At 39.8% G+C, this 19,537-nt stretch overlaps 1 protein-coding gene across 11 annotated transcripts in view; it reads right to left on the bottom strand.

Moving 5' to 3' along the window:
• The window catches only part of PHF24 (PHD finger protein 24), a 32,435-nt gene that overhangs the window by 8,721 nt on the left and 4,177 nt on the right, over positions 1 to 19,537 (bottom strand). For all 11 annotated transcript variants that reach the window (XR_470155.3, XM_016424048.2, XM_056806013.1 and 8 more), the window contains 8 exons: positions 10,553 to 10,603; positions 9,071 to 9,136; positions 7,632 to 8,013; positions 6,880 to 7,065; positions 1,780 to 1,858; positions 1,106 to 1,311; positions 467 to 627; positions 13 to 114 (listed from right to left, as the gene is read on the bottom strand). Coding sequence is in view for 10 of the 11 variants with exons in the window: in XM_016424048.2 (XP_016279534.2) it covers positions 13 to 114; positions 467 to 627; positions 1,106 to 1,311; positions 1,780 to 1,858; positions 6,880 to 7,065; positions 7,632 to 8,009 (1,112 nt within the window). In the remaining variant the exon portion in view is untranslated. The remainder of the gene's footprint in view (positions 1 to 12; positions 115 to 466; positions 628 to 1,105; positions 1,312 to 1,779; positions 1,859 to 6,879; positions 7,066 to 7,631; positions 8,014 to 9,070; positions 9,137 to 10,552; positions 10,604 to 19,537) is intronic.

Raw genomic sequence — 19,537 nt, 5'->3', positions numbered from 1 at the left:
AAGTCACCTCACCGGGGCTCCTCCTGCTCAGCTGTCTGCAGAGGTTTCTCCGGGCTCTTGGCGCTGCTGCTGCTGGCGGGGCTGCTTTCCGATATGGGTCCCACATGGCTGATACTGTGTAGCACAAGGACATGTGGTTGGGAATCGATATGATCAAGGAGTCTGGCCTTATCCCAGAGCCCTCTGAGTTGATGTCGGTTATCCTCTGACTTGTGGTAGCAATGACTGTCCTGGACTACAGGAATCACTCTATTCTGTTTCTATGGAAGATGTGACACAAAAGGGGACTCCTTCTCTAAAGCAGGCTGTGGGATAGTGGTAGAGAGTAGGGAAAGCCGTTGAGGTGCTTTCCTGGATGAATTACAAATGAGAAGGAGCAATTAGGCAATTATTGGGATATCCGAGAGAGTTTAGGGAAGTTAGTGGGAATTTTAAGAAGGAAAATAATGATGAAGATAAAGCATACCTAACATTGCAAGATGGTGCATCCAGGGGTCGTTTTCGGAACCAGGTGTGCTGGGCACGACGGCACTCCGTCTCACTGATGTAGCCCCCCGTGTCTCGGGCTAGGAAGGCTGTCCGAGCTCGTTCCCGCTCCTTAACTGTCAGTAGCCTTAAGAGAGAGTTCTTAGGGGAGAAAGAAGGATATGAAAATCATAAAGTACTAGAGACCTTTTTTGCTGAAAGTGAGACTTTCCAAATCTTATCTATGCTACTTATGCCTTGCAAGTGCTAACCAACTATAAAATGAGGAGGTTGGCCTAGATGATGATCAAGGCCTTTTGAACTATAAATCTCACAATTCTTGTCTCTCTAGGTTCTATATTTTTTGGCACCTTAAGTTTTCTTTAGTGACAAAAAAATAAACCAATCTCTATTATTTCACTCCCCATTTTCTTTATCCCAGTAAGTTTGGGCACACTAGACAACTGGTCACTAGCCCTATCTCCATCTTCATTCCTGACGATTATGTCCTCGTTCCTCTCAACAAGTCATTGTTAGAAATAGTTCAATAAGCATTGCTTTCTTGTCTCTCTCCTTAACCGCCAATCTTCCCAATCCCCTTTTCCATCTAGCGTCCCAGGGTCATTTACCCCTGCCACACCTGTGGACGAAGCTGCTGCAGTAGTTGGAGGGACTCATGGGACAAGAAATCAGGCCACTCAACATGGCCCCGGTGCTCAGGGTCAAGGGCAGCAAATTGTTGAGCTGCCCTCTCTTCCTGCTCTTCACTCAGTGCCCTTTCACTTCCTCCTCGCCTTGCTGCCTGATGGCGGTAGCGAAGGAAGTCTTCCAGTGTCAAGGAGCAATCTGTAAGGAGACAATACCTTCAGGGTACCTAATTCCTTATGCACACTTACCAGGATAGAGTCCCAACTCATCATTTATCCTCAACTGGCATCCTCTGCCCCACTCCCAACTTCTAAATATAATCCTTTAGTTCTATAAACTGGTTGCAATGACTAACAAGTATCTCTCTTTTCTATAAGGGAATAATAAACTCCAGGCCTGGTGGAGTTTGGAGAAGCCACTTATTTAGTAACAAAAACTCCATATGAAAATGCACAGACTTGCAGAAATCTCTGAAAAAACCTATTTGTTCCCTACTATTTCCCAAAAGGCCAGAGGCTATTTTCCTGACAATGGGAAACCCTACTATAACTTGATCAGAACAGTGTGGTAGGAGAGCTAGTTAAGTTTATTCAACCCTGGCTTCACTTTTGGGAGAACCTGCCTATGGTCCTCCCCAACCTGTAGAAGCCACTTCACAATCCTCACCTGGAATAATTTTGCACTGCTGGAAGTTCTCCATGAGACTATACATCTCCTCTTCTGTGAGAAGTAGGTTGAGGTTGTTCTAAGAAAAAGGAAAGAACTGCAGATCAAGTGAACAGCACTAGTACTGCCAGTGGTTGAAATGGCATTATGGTTCCCAGGGCAAGAAAGAAAAAGGGATTAAAGGTTGGTTTGGAGTTCTAATCCTAGCTTTACTCTTGACTGGTTGTGTCACTTGAAATCATTCTTCTGCAGTGCTAGAGGAGTAAAAATGACAAATGTCTGTATAACTGGACAGAATGTGTCCTGGAGTACTGGTATGTTTAACGTCCAAACACTTTGGTTGAGGGTTTCATTTTGCCTAGAAGTGTCATCAAGGAACAGGTGCAAAGTTTCCTGATTATAGAAAGTCATCTGTGAATTTCATGAGGCATCACATCAGGCTGTAACAAGAACCTGCAGATATTTGGGGTGGTGATGAACTGATACATAGTTCAATGTGGGGACAGAGAATGGGGGTTCAGTTTAGAAAGAAGAAACTTTCAACCTAATTACAAGAGAAAATCCTATAGCAGTAGAAAATTTTGTAGCAAAAAAGGTCACCAGGGAAAAAGGCTAGGATTTGGAGGGGGTGGTAGCTGACATTTGGGAGAAAGTGGGGAAAAGTAGAAAGTTTGACTCTGTAGATCTAATCTGTTCCTCAGTGATTCTTAGGAGTTCTAACTAGTTACATCTATATTTAGTAGGATCAAATATTTCAGATTCAGAGCTGAAAGGGAACTGAGATGTCATTTTGTTCAACATAATTTTACAGATGAGTTAACTGAGCAGGATACAAAAGTAGCAAATGGCAGAACTACAATTTACACTTAGGTCCTTTGCCTCCAAATCCAATATTCTTTCCATTGTACCATATTGGATGTGCCATGGAGAAAAGATTCCTTTTAAGGAAAGAATTATTTTCATGATTTTCATAGTGAAGTTGAAGAGTGATAAAGGAGGAGCTGCCTCTTACCCAGAAGGTTAATTATGAATATATCTTCCCTGGAACTTCAGATCAATAAGGTGAGAAGTGCTTTTAGTAGAAATCATGTCATTCCAAGTGTGGTTGTTATCCAAGTTCTGTTATTTATTAGCTATGTGGCTGTGGACAAGTCATTTTTTTTTCTCTGAGACCAAGTTTTCTCATCAGTAAAATGGAGTGTTTTACCTATATCACAGGATGGTTATGAATATAAAAGAATGTAAATCATTTTGTAAACCTTAAAGAAACATAATGATGATATTGAACTTTACCCATGTAAGAAGGGAATTTGTATTTTTATTTGATCAATCAGAGAGTTAGACTTTCCTTCTATTTGTTTTGAATTTGGGTCAATTAGCAACCAGGGAATTGATCCCACAGGTACTGCTCCCCTGAGTGGTACTAGGCTAATTGAGGAATTATGATAGGTTCCTGGGGAGTGATGTGAGAGAGCTAGTGGGTGTAGTAAGGATTTATAAGATGAGACCCAGCAGGAAGCTGGGGGTGGTGTTATTTCCTGGGGCTGAGATTCAGAGACAGACACTGAGTTGTTAGGTTCTGGATTATTAGGCTAGGAAGTTCTTCACCTCCTTTCTATATTTCTATCTTATTTTATTATTAATAAATCTTGTGACTTATAATTACAATTTTTTTGGTTACCACTCATTCTAACCATTACACCTAGTTAGAAATTAAGTACTAGCTGTAAATCTAAGCTTCAGTGGGAGTCAGTTGTCCTTGGTCAAAATGAGGAATTCATTTAATGCTTTAAAAATAAGGCATTTAACTTGTATTGACTCCTTACAATTTCTAATTCACTGTAATTCCTATTTCAGAGATGAGGACCTTGAGCTCCTTAAATGTCTAACTACCTGCATAGGATCACAGAACAGGCTACTGATGAAACTAGAACTAAAGTAAAGTGTTTCTGCTCCAGGAGTGATATATGGGGATAGTCAGAGGAATGATCTGTTTCCTTTCCCTAACAGAAGCATGACCAGTGTGTATGGAAACTAGTCAGGTGAGGAGGTTATCAGTGCAGACTCTTCTTGGGAATTTGAGTTGATCAAATCATGAGTCACAAACGATGACACTTACTACAAACTCTGAACCAAAAAATCTTTATCGGTATAAATTATGTGAAGAACCTTTTGCTCAAATACCAGTCTTTCAGTTACTCCTAGGGAGAAACCATTGCTATGTAACATGTTCTTGGCATTTGGCATTTACTAGGCTATAAGCCACCTCTACAGACATAGCCATGGTTTGGGATGGCACTGAAAGGGGAAGACTATAAAGCAAGCTTCCTTAGGAGGTAGCACTGTGCAGTGGAAAGAGCACTCAGTTTGAGTCATAAGCCCTGGCTTCTCTCCCAGCTCTGCCACTTATTAGACATGGGCTCTTGAGTACATTGCCTAACTTCTCTGAGTCTATTTTTCATCTGGAAAGTAGGGATAATAATATTTGTCCTGCCTACTTCATAGGGCTGCTGTGAGGCTAAAACAAGTTAACACACGTGAAAGCCCAAATGCTCCAGAGATGGCAGGGGTTGTTATTATTACTGGCTTTGGGGAGACTATTCTCAGGAGCTCAAATCCTGATAATTCCTCTTTTAACTGCACATGTCTCCCATGGGTTTTTGCCAAGCTTCAGTTTTAAATGAGGCAACATATGTGAAGTAAGTCCTTTGCAAGCCTTTTAAAGCACTATATAAATGGTAATTATTATAAATCTAAAAAAAAGTGGAAGAAATCAATTAAGAGTTCCTTATACATAGTAGGCTCTTAATATTTGTGGAATGGATTGTTAGCCCTAATCTCTGTGGTTCCCTGCCCAATCAAGAGCCTGGGTAGACCTATTAATTGCTACTTGTAATGAGTTAATTATCAAGTATTTATAGAACTCCTAGTTTGTGCAGGAACAATGTGAAAGAAACAAAGGTATAAAAGATACAGTACTTGTGATGGAGTTTATACTTATACATCCTAAAAGTTAAGTAGCAATATAAATTTCAAGTATGTAAAATGTCAAATAAGTATTGCAGATAATAAATGCAGTAAAGTGGAGGGAACTGCTCAATGTGTACTTAATTAGCCAGGAAAGGCTTCAAAAGATGATTTCAGTGGGGCTCTGAAGAAAGGGTTCAGACAAGTTCAGAGGGGGGTCGTGGAGGCGGGTGGTGGTAGAGTAAGAGCATGTACAAAAGAAGGATGAGGAAAAGAAAATGTTATATTATAGAAATATAATTTAGAAGGAAGTCTTCAATAGAGTGCCTTAAGGATCTGTCATTGTTCTGGTGCTGTTTGATATTTTTATTAATGGCTGAGATAAAGACAACAATGATATGGTTGTCAAATTTGCAGATGACACAAAGCTAGGCAGGATAGGTAACATGCTGAATGACAGAGTCAAATTCCAAAAAATTTAAAAAGGGTGAAATATAGGGCAAAATCTATTTAAAAAGTAAATGTGAATTCTCATACTCCATTTAAAAAAAGTCTTGAGAAAGCAAAGTATGGCTGGATAGCAGCTCACATGACAGAGATCTAAGTGTTAAATGCAACATGAGTAAAAATGTCTTATGATGTCCAAGGCAGCAGCTAATGTGGCCTTCTGTTGCATCAAGGGAAGGCAGAGCATACTAGACTAAGGAGGGAAGAGTTCTACTGTATTTTGCCCTAGGCAGTCCACCTAGATAAATGGTAGTGCACCCAATGTAGGGTGATGAGGATAGTGAAGGATTCTGAGATCATATTATATCGAATATGAAATGAACAAAGTATGTTTAGCCTGGAGAAGAGAAGATTTGGGGCTGAGGTGGTAACCAGGCATGATAACTGTCTTAAAGTATGTGAAGGCATTATATGGAAGAGTAGAATTAGATTTGTTCTCCTTGGCCCCAGCAAGAGAACAACTAGGAATTGGTTGGTGGTTGTTCTCTGTACTTGAGGAGGACCAAAATGACATCACAATGTTGGGGTCGGTGTACAATGTATGTGACTATGGCTGATCAGATCAATATAAGCGCAGAAGGCCTGACCAGAAGTCAGGCACAAATAATCTGCAAGAATATTTGTGATGGAGATAGATGTCTCTAAATTCATGCAGCTCACATTTCTTTTGAGCTACTGAAATTCTAATTGGCACATAATGCTGGATGGTCCTGTGCCCGGTGCCTCCCATGTCTCTCAATCAATACCAAAGTTCTTCAGAGAGACCTTGAGAGTGTCCTTGTAATGCTTTTTTTGACCTCTGTATAAGTATTTGCTTGGGGTGAGTTTTCTGTAAAAGTCTTTTAGGTAAATGTGCATTTTGCCTTCAATGTGGCTAGCCCATCAGTTGTGATCTCTGTAGTTTGAGGAAAGACCTCAGTGTCTGGTATCTTTCCAGCTCAGGGTGTGGGAAATACAGTGGGAGAAAAGAGGCATTAAGCTGCTTATCAAACTGGAGGGCTAACAGAGCCATAGTGCTCACCTCACTGTCTGCCTGTGAAACCTGGACAATCTACCATGCCAGAAAACAGAACTACTTCCGTTTGAATTCTATTAGGAAGATCACCTGGCACGAACTAGGAATAATGAGTTGCAAAAAGGCAGTGTAGGCTTGAAGTATGGGAGAGCTTCTTAACAATTAACGCTGACTAAAAATTCATTTGGCTGCCTTGGGAGATGGTGGGTTATATGGATTATTTTTCACTAGGTGGTAGATGACCACTTAAAAGGAATAATGCTGAATAGGATTCAGACACAGTCACAAAGTTACTTCTGAAAGAAAGCCATCCTATATGGGAAGTAACATTGTCAAGATTCTATTCAGATGAATAAAATTTAGTGTTTGGATATGGCTTTAAGATGACTAGAGATCATTACAGAAATCACTGATGCTACCAGTCTTTCTTCTGGGTTTCTTTGTGGGCCAGAAGCTACAGGATAGAAGCAGCATGGAAATAGACACCCCCACTTCTTTTCATACATCATTTGAATCTGCCACTGACTGGAAGAATCCCACGTGATACGGCATCTTGTAAAATCACCGCCTTTGTCTTGACACCCTTACCATCCCAACCCTACCCAACTCACACAATAGTAACAGCTCCAGCCTGTTTCAGTGTGTGCCATCTCAGTCACTTCCACTGTGCTGTCTCCTTGTAGATAGCCCATGCGGCGCAAGCAGCCATCATGAAAAACCCTGGTGCAGATCCTACATGGGAAGAGACTCTCAGCAGTCCACACCTCACAAATCTCACACATCTCATCACTAATGACCTGAGGAGAAAGCAGGAATAGAGAAGACTGTTCAAACACAGATCCTGTAAAAAGTCCTGATTCTTACACCTAAATTTCTTGGTCAGACCATTAGGAATGCACACTTTGGGTATAGATCCATTATCAATAAATGTCAAGCCAACAGAGGGGAGCCCCAAACCCTCATATTCTGAAGCAGAAGAGGGGAAACTTTCCAGCTGGCATGCATTCATCTGGTAGAAAGGGATGGATAGATAGATATACAGTAGCTTCCCTATTTCACCCTTTTCTCCATGGGGCCTCGCCACCAAGCTACTTTCCTAGCATGAGGACAAGTTCAGTCAATTATATCGGGACACATAAGAAGAAGGGAAATCATTTTGTTTTGGATGAAGGACTATCAGTTAGTGGAATCTTTTTCTTTTTCTTAATATTTTTCATTCACATCCCAGGGCTCACTATCCTGCTAGCTGATCTCTGGGCAGTTCATGATTTATTCTGTAAACTTTGAATCTCTTCTTCCTTTTAGATCTTGCCTATTCTCCTTCCTCCCCTGTAGCTGCACCACCTCTCTCTCTAGAACTCACAGATTCTCTAGGTTCCAAGCAGATGTCAAGTGGCTTGTCATCATGTAACTCCCGAATGGGTCGGATAAAGGCAGGTGGTGTGAAGCGATTGGCACGGTCAAACTCCTCAGGTTCTACCCCACGGCCATCCCTTAGTCGTTCCCAAGCTGCTCTGTTGACACTGTTCTCTTCCTGTGGGACAGCAGCAGCTGTCTCCAGCTCATCCTCCTCCTGTACTTCCTGGACACTGTGTTCTACAGTGCCCCTTCGAGACCCCGCTGGTTCACCAGTGCGCCGGAGAGAAGGCCTGTCCCGTAGCCCATCCTTGAAAGCAGACACAGCCAGGCTCACCTTCTGAACCTGTTCCACTGTCTGTCGTTTGGACATCAACACTCCCATGGTTCTGTGAGCAAAAGAACAGAGGCACATTCAAACAAGAATTTATTAAGCATTACAATGTGTGCTTCCTATATCCCCAGGCACTGGACTTACAGATATAAAAGTGACTGTCTCTTTTCTCAGCTAACATTCTATTAGTATGGTACACTTGGCCAAATAGGTTTCAGTGTGGTATCCAAAAGACATATTGGTAGAAGGGGCACATATTTTCTGTTACTGAAGTTGGTTTCTCAATTGACAAGTTCCTGCTTCAAAATCCAACTTAGTTCAGAGTTCCAGAGCTTTGTTCTGTGAAAACTGGCAGAGACCTCAGGATCTAAGTACAATTTCTGCCAGCTGAGAAATTTTATGGCAAAAATGGCCTGGTTTCTGCTTCAGAGTTCCATAATTTTAGGCACAAGTTGGACTACTACTACAGTGAAGGAAGGAGTATCTTTTATCACATCTTTATTTGAGTGTCTAAAGTAAATGGATTTCTTCCTCCTTTTTTAGGAAGACTCCTGGAATTTGTCACTCATACTTCCCAATCTGATGTATAAGTCCTACACCCCTGGCATGGCTTAAGATCACTCATGTACAAGTCAATACTTCTTGTAAGTCAGTGACCCTGTCTCTAATTCTTCCTGCAATCCTTCTTGCATGCACATATGAGCAACCACAGATATGAATGCATCTTATTCATTACTTCTCATCTTTTGTCATACTATCACTCCCATATCTGTTGCTTCCATTTTTGGACTAGACTAGTTCAGCTGATTTAAGGTAAGAAGTAACCTTACACCTACCATTTTCCTTTGGTATAAAGGCATTATGTTGCACATTTCAACTGATCGTGACATTTTTTAGGCACTATGGTCTAGCATACTAGCTACTAACTATGGTCTAGCATACTAGCATACTAACTAAATGATTTCATTTTAGCCGTGGTCTCCCAAGTCTCCCTGCTTTTTGCAAACTTTGATCCATCATAAGGTATTGGATGTAACAAAATAGCAGCCAGATCTTTGCATTATCTTAACTGCTTCAACCAACACTTGGAAACTGTTAATTCTAACACATACCTGGTGGAACTAGAGTCCAGAAACCAGAGATTTCTATGTGGTCTCAGTAACAGCTGATGACATCACCTGCGCAAGAGTGATGAAAATTTCTGCCTTAGTTTTTGCTCTGCTATCAGTTGTTACCAAGGAAACCCATATTCCTGAATTTGGGATCTTGGCAAGCATAAGAAGAAAGATTTTTTTTTACAAGCATTCTGTTTTTAAAATAGATAATTTCAAGTTGTTTCTTTTTAGAACTGGCTAAGGGAGACTTACTGAGCATAAATAGCATTGACTTTTGTAGACTAGATATATTGAAGAAAGATTTAGGAAGAAATTCAGTGATACATTTAAGGGACTTACATCTCTGGAAACTAAATCCCTAAAAACAACTCCTAAAAATATCTTCCTTCTGAGCATCTAAATGTCTTTGATGACAACTTAAAAATTCTTTAAAATATCTATACAGTTCAAAAGAAACGCCCTAGTCAGTAGGATGAATTCCTTCAACTACTTTCACCTGCAAGGGCATTCACATGAATGAATGTTGTCTCAATGAATCACTGTTTCACTTACTGAATTCATAGTCATTAGCTACTGATAGTCAAACAGATCTTTAATAAAGCAACTACCCATTTTATAGAAAGAAAAACTGAGACAATTAAGAGGAGTAGTCATCAATCAGATTGCAAATAAGATGGAGAACTAGAAATAAAACCCAGGAGTCTTGCCTTGTGGAGACTATATACTTCTTCCAGTTGGGAAATGCTAGATTTGTCTTTTGTGTAATCTTAGATTTGCCAGTCTCATGCTTTTCTTCATTTCTGAGAAATTCAATGCAGGAGGAAGACAAACTATAGATGGAGAAACATATTAAATTCACTTTTAAAAGACTGGTTCACCAGGGTAAAATAAAGACTGTGCACATATTCTTATTGGTTGCTGTGGGGTAGGCCAGCATCCCACAGGGGATGGGGTCTTGGAGGTGGGACGGTGTCTGTGAAATGATGGATGGGACACAGCTTTTGAATTCAACCCACAGCACAGGTTTCAGAGGATAAAGTGCTCTGCCTTGGCTGAGGCCTGGCTTTATTTTAATACCCTCATGATCACACATCTACTTGGCACACCATTTCATTCTTATTCCTTTAATTCATTTAATATGTCTTCTCATCAGGAGGCTTTGTGAGAAGACGTATTAAAATTTATTGAACAAAAGCCCAGCCAACCAAAAATGGATGTTCTTAAAAGTTTTCTGATTTGCTAATATTGTATCAGCATATTGAATGTCCTAACCTCTCATTGTCTCCTTTTCCTTCTGCAATCTATTATTCTTTACAATTACAAAAATAATCCCTCTTTTTAAAAAATGTTAATGATACTCCTGTAATGATCTTCATAGTTTGTTTTAATAAGGATTTCGACAAAAACTTGAATGAGTATTGAACACAAAGCCACCTTATATCTTGAATAAGCAACTCTGAGATTCTGTATCTTTCTTACCTGAGATGGCTTAATTTCCTTGGCCACACCAGGTTTGTATGTGCAACAATACTGTAGTAGGATCATGAAAAGAAGAAAAGAAAACCATCAAAATTAGAGCCTCTGGGGATTAAATAATCTATTTTTGGAAAACTGACATTGCTTTTTGAGAGGAAACTGAGGATGCAACAGAATTAGACTCCATTAATGTGGCTAGCTTACTTGCAACTTTTGGTATGAACAATTTGGAAACTGCATAAAAGAGGTACCTGAATTAAACGTGGTTTTTAAGTCAGTGATTTGTGTATGAGGTATTTTGGGAAATTTAAAAAAAAACCAAGCTTAAATTGCTTGACAAGTGATAACAATTAGTGACTGGTCAAAACAAAGACCCAGAGGGGTTAAAAAAAGAGGATTTCCATCTGTTAGAATGTCTTTGGCTACTGAAATACTATGGATGGCAGTGGGATGGGGCAAGGAGTGACTCTGGCAGGCCTTAGAGATTTCATGACATTGGTTTCTTTGGCTGATAGAGCGCGCTAGGGTCACTTGTTTCCTTGTCTAGGAGGAGATTACCAGAAATCAGACATTGGGATAAGGAAAAGGAAATATGAATGTTAGAGATTAAGTACAGTTTTAGGAAAAATAAAAAGAGATTCAAGAATGCAAGGAAGTAGAGAATATAGGAGAAGGGGAAAATGGATGAAGGAAAGCTCAGACAAGAGAATGTGAGCCAAATAAATGTGAGAGAGGAGACTGAATGTGTTTGACAGCAAGAGTGAGAGAAACAAGCGTTTATGTAGGCAGTACAGTGTGTGTTACACACCCATTTTCTGTTGAACACCTGCTCACAATGCAGATAAATTATTTAGAGCAGCATGCAAGCAAAAAAGTGGAGGTGGGGGACCAGTGAGAGCTGGGTACTCTCAGCAAAGAACTAGGAAGAGGCTACAATGAGGATAGATGCGTTTGTTGGTTAAGATTTTTCTGGTGCTCTCTCTCTCTCTCTCTCTCTCTGTCTCTTTCTCTCTCTTGTAAAATAGTGACAATACCTATAGTTTCTAATTCAAAGAGCTGTGTTGTGGAGCTCAAATGATATTAACGTATGGAAAGTGCTTTGCAAACTGAGATGCTGTCTTTTACACATAGTAGACACACAATAACAGTTACTGAATAAATACTGAGGGAGACTGGGAAGAGCTGACAGGATTTACTTTTAGTTCATTGTGTCAAAGCCCTCTTCCTTAATAATTATAGCAATGTACATTGATATAGTCTTTTATGGCTAAAAATTGCTTTCACACGTTATTCTCGTGTGATTATCCTAAGAACCCTTTGAGGCAGTCTGTGTAAGTACTTAGGACTTCTAAAGTCCAATGATATTTTTATACCACATTTAGTGAGACTTAAATACTTCAAAAATATTTATGGAATCACCCAATCTATATAGCTCCTTATATTTATCTTGCTTCTCCATTAGTTAGGCTACCTGAGAAGTGAGACTAGGGTCAGCAGAAATGTAAGAGAATCAGTACCTGACAGCAGTGTATGGTGACCTCTCTGACCACAAGACATAGCAAGGTGTGGGTTTTGATCTACATCCAGTTACATAAACTCTCACCGAACAAGGGATATTAATACTTCCAAAGTCATAATATGGTGTCCAGTGTTGGGGGTCTTGTCTGTAGTACCCTGTCCCTTAGCAGAAGAGACCATGAGCTGGGAGCTCTTGGCCTAACACAGTTAGGTAAGGTTTGATGTCTAATATCCCCAAGGCTAGCAGAGTTCCCACTAATGTACGAGGATCATGGCACTTAGGACTGGTTGGTGTTTGGTCCAATTAATATGTCTGAATGGCCAGGGAGGAAATCTGGTGCTTCACAGAGAATACGATCACATATAACTATGAAAGTATCATGACTTTTAATAGAACATATTACCATCTGATTACGAGTTCCTTTTATAATTTAGGTTTGCTCTTGTTGGCGATAAGAGTAAGTTTGGAGCCTGAGGAAAAAAAGTCACAGTCCTCCATGGGCTGAGTTGGGCTTATACACAGGGGCTGTGTGATCCTGTAGGCATATCAATGACTGTTGCACCAAGAATCCAAGGTCTAGTGCACTACTATATTTCCTGGTGTGGGTTCTGTGCTAGTCATTTGGACTTCTGGCAATAACCTGGAGGGCTATTTTTAGGTTTGACGTCCCTTGTCCCAGAAAGAGATACAGCTGGTGCCACTCGGCCTCTTTTCTTCACCTCTGTTTGCCCAGGGTTGCAACAACAGCTTATAGTCAGCATCTGGGGAACAGTCACCAAAATTGCTCTCAGTGGTATATAGGTTCCCAGGGAACAGATATGTAGTGAAGGGCTGAGGTTTCTTGCCTGTCAAAAGCACGAGGAATTAGGTAGCCATAATGCAATGAAAGTAATTGGGATAAAGGATGACAATGGTTTTTGAACTTTGAGGAAGTAGGTCCTCTGTTAAGGGAAAAATAACTTACCACCAGCACTCCTGATTCTAGAACAATCTCTCACATAGACAAAAAGGCTTCCTAACTGGTCTCTCTCTTCCTCCAGTTTTTCCTTAGTCCATCCTACATGCTAATGTCAGAAGGTACATTCAACTTTTGTTCATATCACCTCCCTATCTTTCCCCAACCTCCAAAAGCCCCTCTGGCACCTCATTGCCTACTAAATAAAACAAAAACACTTTTAGTCATTTAATGTCTTCCAACTTCCCTTTCATGACAACATAGTCTTGTTATACTCTAGAACCAAATTAAACTACAAGTCATTCCCCAATCTCATCTTGTTTCTCTCTTCCCATTTCCATGCTGCTATAGTATACCATGCTAGAAAAGAATCCTACCCTCCATGTCAGCTTTTTTAATTCCTTCTTCTCTTCTTTTACGGTCCATGTTAGGTACTATCTTCTACAGGAATCCTTCCCTGAACATCCTCACTGGAAATGATCTCTTTTCAACTAGAATTTTGGACTTCTGCTTACATTCTAATTAATATTATGCATATGTCTTATTCCCTTTATTATGGCATATCTTAAACTGACTGAGGCCAGAGACTCATATTTCATCTTTGTATCCCTTAGCACCTAGGGCAGTGTCTTATACAAAGAAGTTGCTTAATAAAATTTTGCAGAACTAAATTGAATTCACTCTTCTTCTCTTTATCTCTCCATCCTCACTTTTGTTAACATTGTTGGACATTTACACTTACACTCTTTTCTGTCTGACTATGATAAAAATAATTTGGTCTCAGGACTTTCTTGAATACTGTTTAAAAGTTTTATCATTGCCAGAACTTTGATTACCAGACTCCAGTATTTTTTCTACACACTTCACAAATGATTTCCAGAGCTAGCCTTCTGGTTCTAATGCTTTCTCTGTGTTTGTTAACCCCATCCATTTCGCCAGGGTCCAACATGTTTGCTTTCCTCCACATCCCTTTCAATAATAGATCTTTTAATCTACATTTGAAATTATGGCTCCTCCAACACTCTAGATGTTTTTGCATTCTGCTCTCTCATTCTGCTGTGTATGACCAGAGCATTCACAATCTTGGCTCATCCCCTCCCCTTTCAATCACTTCCTCTACTTCTATGTTCACATGGAGGAGCATTTTTGGAGTCAGACCAGGTCCCATGAATTGATGCTCTTACATTCTACTTGGGAGCTTCAGAGACTTTTCCAGTGCCTGCTAAAGTCTCTGCCTCTGGAGTAGTGGAAATGACATGGATTTGGGGTCCAAGGACCTGGGTTAAAAAAGTAGTTTTATAGTGAGCTGCCTGTATGATTTTGGGCAAACCATTTCATCTGAGTCTCGGTTTTCTTATCTGTCAAATGATATGGCTGTTTATCTTAATTTCCTTCTAATGCCAAATTCAGTTCTCTGTTCTATACTGTGTGTTGAGGATGGGCATGGGTGGAACTGCAGACTGGGTCTAGGGGTATGTTTATAGGTGAGTAAACATCTCATTAAAGGAAAGAGAACTATTAGGCTTGTTGTTTTTTTCAAATGAGAAGAGAAATTGAGGAGAGATAATATAGTGTAGTGGATAAAAAGTTAATTCAGTCCTGACTCTCACACATATTGGCTGTCACTGAAATACTGTGACCCTGGGCAAGTTACAATTTCTCAGTGCTCCAGGCAACTTTCAGACTATAATTGCTGAATTGCAATATTAGAGGGAATTTCCTTATTGGTAGTACCCTATACAAAGGAATCATAGGTCTAGAGCACTGTTTCTCCTCTGCCCCTCATTTTTTTAAAGAATGGAAATTCTATTTCATTCGATAAACATTTATCAAGCATATATTCTATAGAAGATGCTAGGGGACAAAAAGACAAATAAAAAACAATTTCTGCTTTCAAGAAGCCTATATTCTATTGAGAGATACAAAACAGTAAATAGAAAAATTTAAGATAATTTGAGGAGGAAGAGACTAATAACTGGGTAGGAGGCTGGAGATTGCTGAAAAAGGCTTCCTCAAGATCTACACAAATTGATGCTGAGCAAAATAAGCAGAACCAAGAGAACATTGGACACAGTAACAGCAATACTGTACGATGATCAACTGTGATAGACTTAGCTACTCTCAGCAATACAATGATCCAGGACAGTTCTGAAGGACTTATGACAAAGAATGCTCTCCACCTCTAGAGAAAGAGCTGTTAAGAGTCAGAATGCAGATCAAAGCATACTATTTTTCACATTAGCTCATTTAGGGTTTTATTTTGGGATTCTGGTTTTATGTGAGTATTCTTTTACAATAATGACCAATATGGAAGTATGGTTTGCATGATAGAACATGTATAATCTGGATCAAATTGCTTACCATCTTTGAGAGAGGGGAGGAAAGGGAAAGACACAATTTGGATCTTATAATTTTGGAAAATATGTTGAAAATTGTTATTATATGTAATTGGGAAAATAAAATATCTTTTGAGTAAAAAAAGACTTCTAGGAGAAGGTGCATGATCTGAAATTTGAAGAAAGTTAGGGATTCTAACAGGTGGAGGTAAAGAGGAAGTACATTCTGGGAACAGGGGATAGCCTATGGAAAGGCAAAAAATGATAGAGAGGATGGAACATTCAGGAACAACAACTAGGCCAATAGGGCTGGAGTATTGACTGCATGAAGAGTGGTGCTGTGCAATAAACTTGGAAAGATAGGCTGGAGACAGATTGCAGACTACAGATAGCTAGGTTGAGGAGTTTAGTTTATCTTCTAGCCAATAGGGTGCTGTTGAAAATTCTTGAGGAAAGTGACAATCACTGCTTTAGGGCAGGAAGATTATTGGCAGCTGTGTGGAAGAGAGACTGGAGATTGGAGAAACTTTCTCAGGATGGTTAATTAAGATTAAGATGGTGAACAATAGCTACAGATAAATCGTGATATGAATAAAACTAAAGGGGGGGCAACTAGGTGGCTCAGGGGATTGAGAATCAGGCCTAGATATGGGAGGTTCTGGGTTCAAATCTGAACTCAGACACTTCCTAGCTGTGTGACCCTGGGCAAGTCACTTAACTCCCATTACTTAGCCCTTACCACTCTTCCGCCTTGTAAGCAATACATGGTATTGATTCTAATATGGAAGGTAAGGGTTTAAAAACAAAACAAAACAGGCCACCATAGTATACTAGATAGGTTGTGCTTGGTAGCCAGGGAAGTAACAGGTAACGAATGACCTTATATACAGCTAGAAAAGACCTGAGGCTCATCTTAGTCCAACCCATAACTGAATCGACAGACAGCAGGGTCCCTAGCCTCTCCCCCTCCCAAGCTGGCACCATCCTTTTCAGGAGCCTCCTTTCTCCTTCAGGGTACGTGTGTGGCCTTTTCTTTCTTGGAGGAGAGGGAAAAAGCGAACATCTTTGGGGATGAGCTATGTAGGATCAGACACTGACTATATTTCCTTTATTCTGGTGGCCAATACTGACAAGGCTAACTTCCCAGTGACCTGGAAGTTGGGCCAGGAAGGGACCAAGAACTTCAAGGTGTCCTTTGTGGAGACCTCAGTAAACCTGACAGAGTGTGGAACATGCCTTATGGGGGCTGGTTTAAGAGATTCACTGTTTCAATGTCCAGGAGTAAAACATGATGCTGAGCAGAAACAGAGCTTTGGGCTTAAGCCTTGCAAGGTCATGTAAGCAGGTGCATCCACTAGCCCAGGCCCTTTTATGACATCCACAAAAGGTTATACAACATTTGCTTGAGCTCTACTGAAATGAAACCTGCTATCTTTCAAGGCAATCAATTCCACCTTAGGATAGTGTGAATTCTGCCCTGTGGGGCCTAAAACAAATCTAAACTTTCTTTTACATGATAGCTCTTCAAATAAATACTTGAAAGGTAGCATTTGCTTTTCTGTTTTCTTCTTTGATCCAGAATATTCTCTTTTGGTTTTAAACATGCTCTGTCTAAGCAATCTAGAAAAAGAGGTAGAGATCACAAGAAACCAACATGATCTCATCAAGAACAGGTTAATTTCATTTTCTTTTTAGGCAGTCACTATATTGGTAATTTGGAAGAATATAGATATAAGGTCATAGAATCATAGAGGGGAATCCCCACCCAGGTTTTTTCTCTTACAGGCTAACTCCACTGAACTTGGAGTTGGAGGGCCTGCCTGGCTCTCACAAATCACTTCTCCTCCCCGTGGTACATAATTTCTACAAATGCAACCAATGACCTCAGAGAGTTCTTCCAACTTTAATCCTAACTCTATGAACCTAATCCAATGATTGCCTTGTTCAGGATAGTCTCCAGTTTATCAATATCTTCCCTAAAATGTGGTACTGAGAATCAAACACAATACTCCAGAGACAGTCTGGAGAGGAGAGGGAGAGGAGAGAAGGACCATGATTCCCCAGATCTCTCCAAATACAGCCCGAGATACCATTCATTAACCTTTTGGATGGCTATATCATACTTCTGACTCACTAATATTCCAAAGATCCTTTTTTCAGATAAACTGTTGTCTAGCCATGCCTCTTCCATTTTATATTTGTGAAGTTGATTTTTTAAAAAGCCAGATGTAACAATTCACATTTAGCCTTTTAAATTTTATCTTATTACATTTGGACCAATATTCTAGTCTCTCAAGATATTTTTGGAGACTAACTCTGTCATCCAACGTGTTAGCTATCCTGCTCAGCTTTTTGCCCTTTGCAAATTTAATAAACATGCCATCTATAACTCTGTTCAAGTCACTGATAAAATTGTCAAATAGAATGAAATCAAAGAGGTCCTGGGGGACCTACCTCCTCTAAATACCTATTTCCTAAGTTATCATGGGGTCATTAATCTCTTAATCATTGAACTCTTTGGGACTGGGTATTCAATTCTAAATTCCCATAATAGTACCAATGTCTATCTTAAGTCTTCCCATCTTTCCCACAAGATGAGCAAGAGGGAATTTGTCAAGTGCTTTGGCAAAATCGAGGTAAACTATATGGTGTCTTGGTGGGGTGGAAATGTCAGATTTAGAGTTCAGGGATTGAGTTAAAATCCTGGTTCTACCATTTTCTACCTATGTGACCTTGGGCAAAACCATTTCACCACTCTGAGTCTCAGTTTTCCCACCTGTAAAATGTAGATGTTGGACTAGATGCCTGCTAAAGTCCCTTCCAGTTATAAATATGTGATTCTATGATCCTGTATCTGTGTTCTTTGATATACCAACATAGTAGTCTTGTCAAAAAAGGTTATGAGATTAGCCTGGCAAGGCCTATTTTTGATGATGCCATGCTAGCTCTTTGTAATCACTACCTATTTTTCTAAATTGTTTAAAATGTTTAAGACAAACTGACCAGAAGAGAAAACTTGGATTAAAGAAGAAAATAGAGAAGAAAATATTTTCTTAACTCCACCAAGTAGTGAAGATCAGTATAAATAACTTACAGTCAGAGGAATAACCTAGGGGTGAACATAGAAAATAACATTTCTCTTCTTGGAGCCCAAAGTATATATGTAAAGAAATAAAAGTAACTCATCAAGGTGTTACTAGGTCTTCAAGCACAGAATAGTTATATAGTTTCATATGTGATAAGGAAATTTAAAAACTGTGTAGCTTTTTAAGTAACTCTTTGGAACACTAATTTTTCCTTCAAAATGTTTGTCTGCCCATGTCAGTAGTGAATAATTAGGAAAAAATACATCATAGATCGCTGGGTAAATTGTTGGGATTGACAAAAACTGTTTTGTCAGTAAGTTATATAAGCACATTTGCCAACAAATAAATCAATAAGTATTTAAGCACCTACTATGAACTGAGAGCACTGTGCTAAGTGCTGGAGGAGCTGGCAAATTTAGGATTATAGACCTTGAACTAGCAGGAATGATCTTTCCAATATTTTCCTTTTTATAAATCAAGAAATCAAGACCTAGAGAAGTGAAATAACTTGCGTAAGGCCACAAAGGCAGTCACAAAGCCTAGGATTTGAAACCCAGGTCCTCTGACTCTACTGAATCATTCTATTTCTGCCTCCCCAATCCCTTCATGGTTCTGGCAGGCTGAGGGTCAGTGTAAGGGGTACAGAACTGGAAATCAAAACACCTGGATTTGAACCCTGGCTCTGATGTTACTAGTTTTGTGACTGTAGGCTGGTTCCTAAATTTCCTGACTTTATTTGTAAAACTGGGAAACATAGTTGGCTCATAGGGTTTTATAAATCTAAGCTACTCTAAGGGTCTGTAATTTCACTGGTGTAAGTACTCCCATGGTGAAAACAGTGCTCTGTCCCCTATAACTTAGTACATGGTTTTGGAGAGTTGCTGTGGACAAAAAGTTGATTCCTTTGTGGCTAACCTGGTTCAATGAGTCTCTGATCTTAGGTAGGTTAATGTAGACCTATAGTTCAGCCCTATGTCCCTACCTGAAGCATTTCTCACTTGCTAGGATCTAATAGAGCTTGTGCTCCCTTGCCATAGTCTTTGAAAAGCCCAAGTCATGCCAGACACTGGAGGAAGGCTTTAATGAGTCTTA

The sequence above is a fragment of the Monodelphis domestica genome, chromosome 7 (genome assembly GCF_027887165.1).
Source record: "Monodelphis domestica isolate mMonDom1 chromosome 7, mMonDom1.pri, whole genome shotgun sequence".
Classification (NCBI taxonomy): Eukaryota; Metazoa; Chordata; class Mammalia; order Didelphimorphia; family Didelphidae; genus Monodelphis; species Monodelphis domestica.
This window is presented reverse-complemented; position numbering and strand designations above follow the sequence as displayed.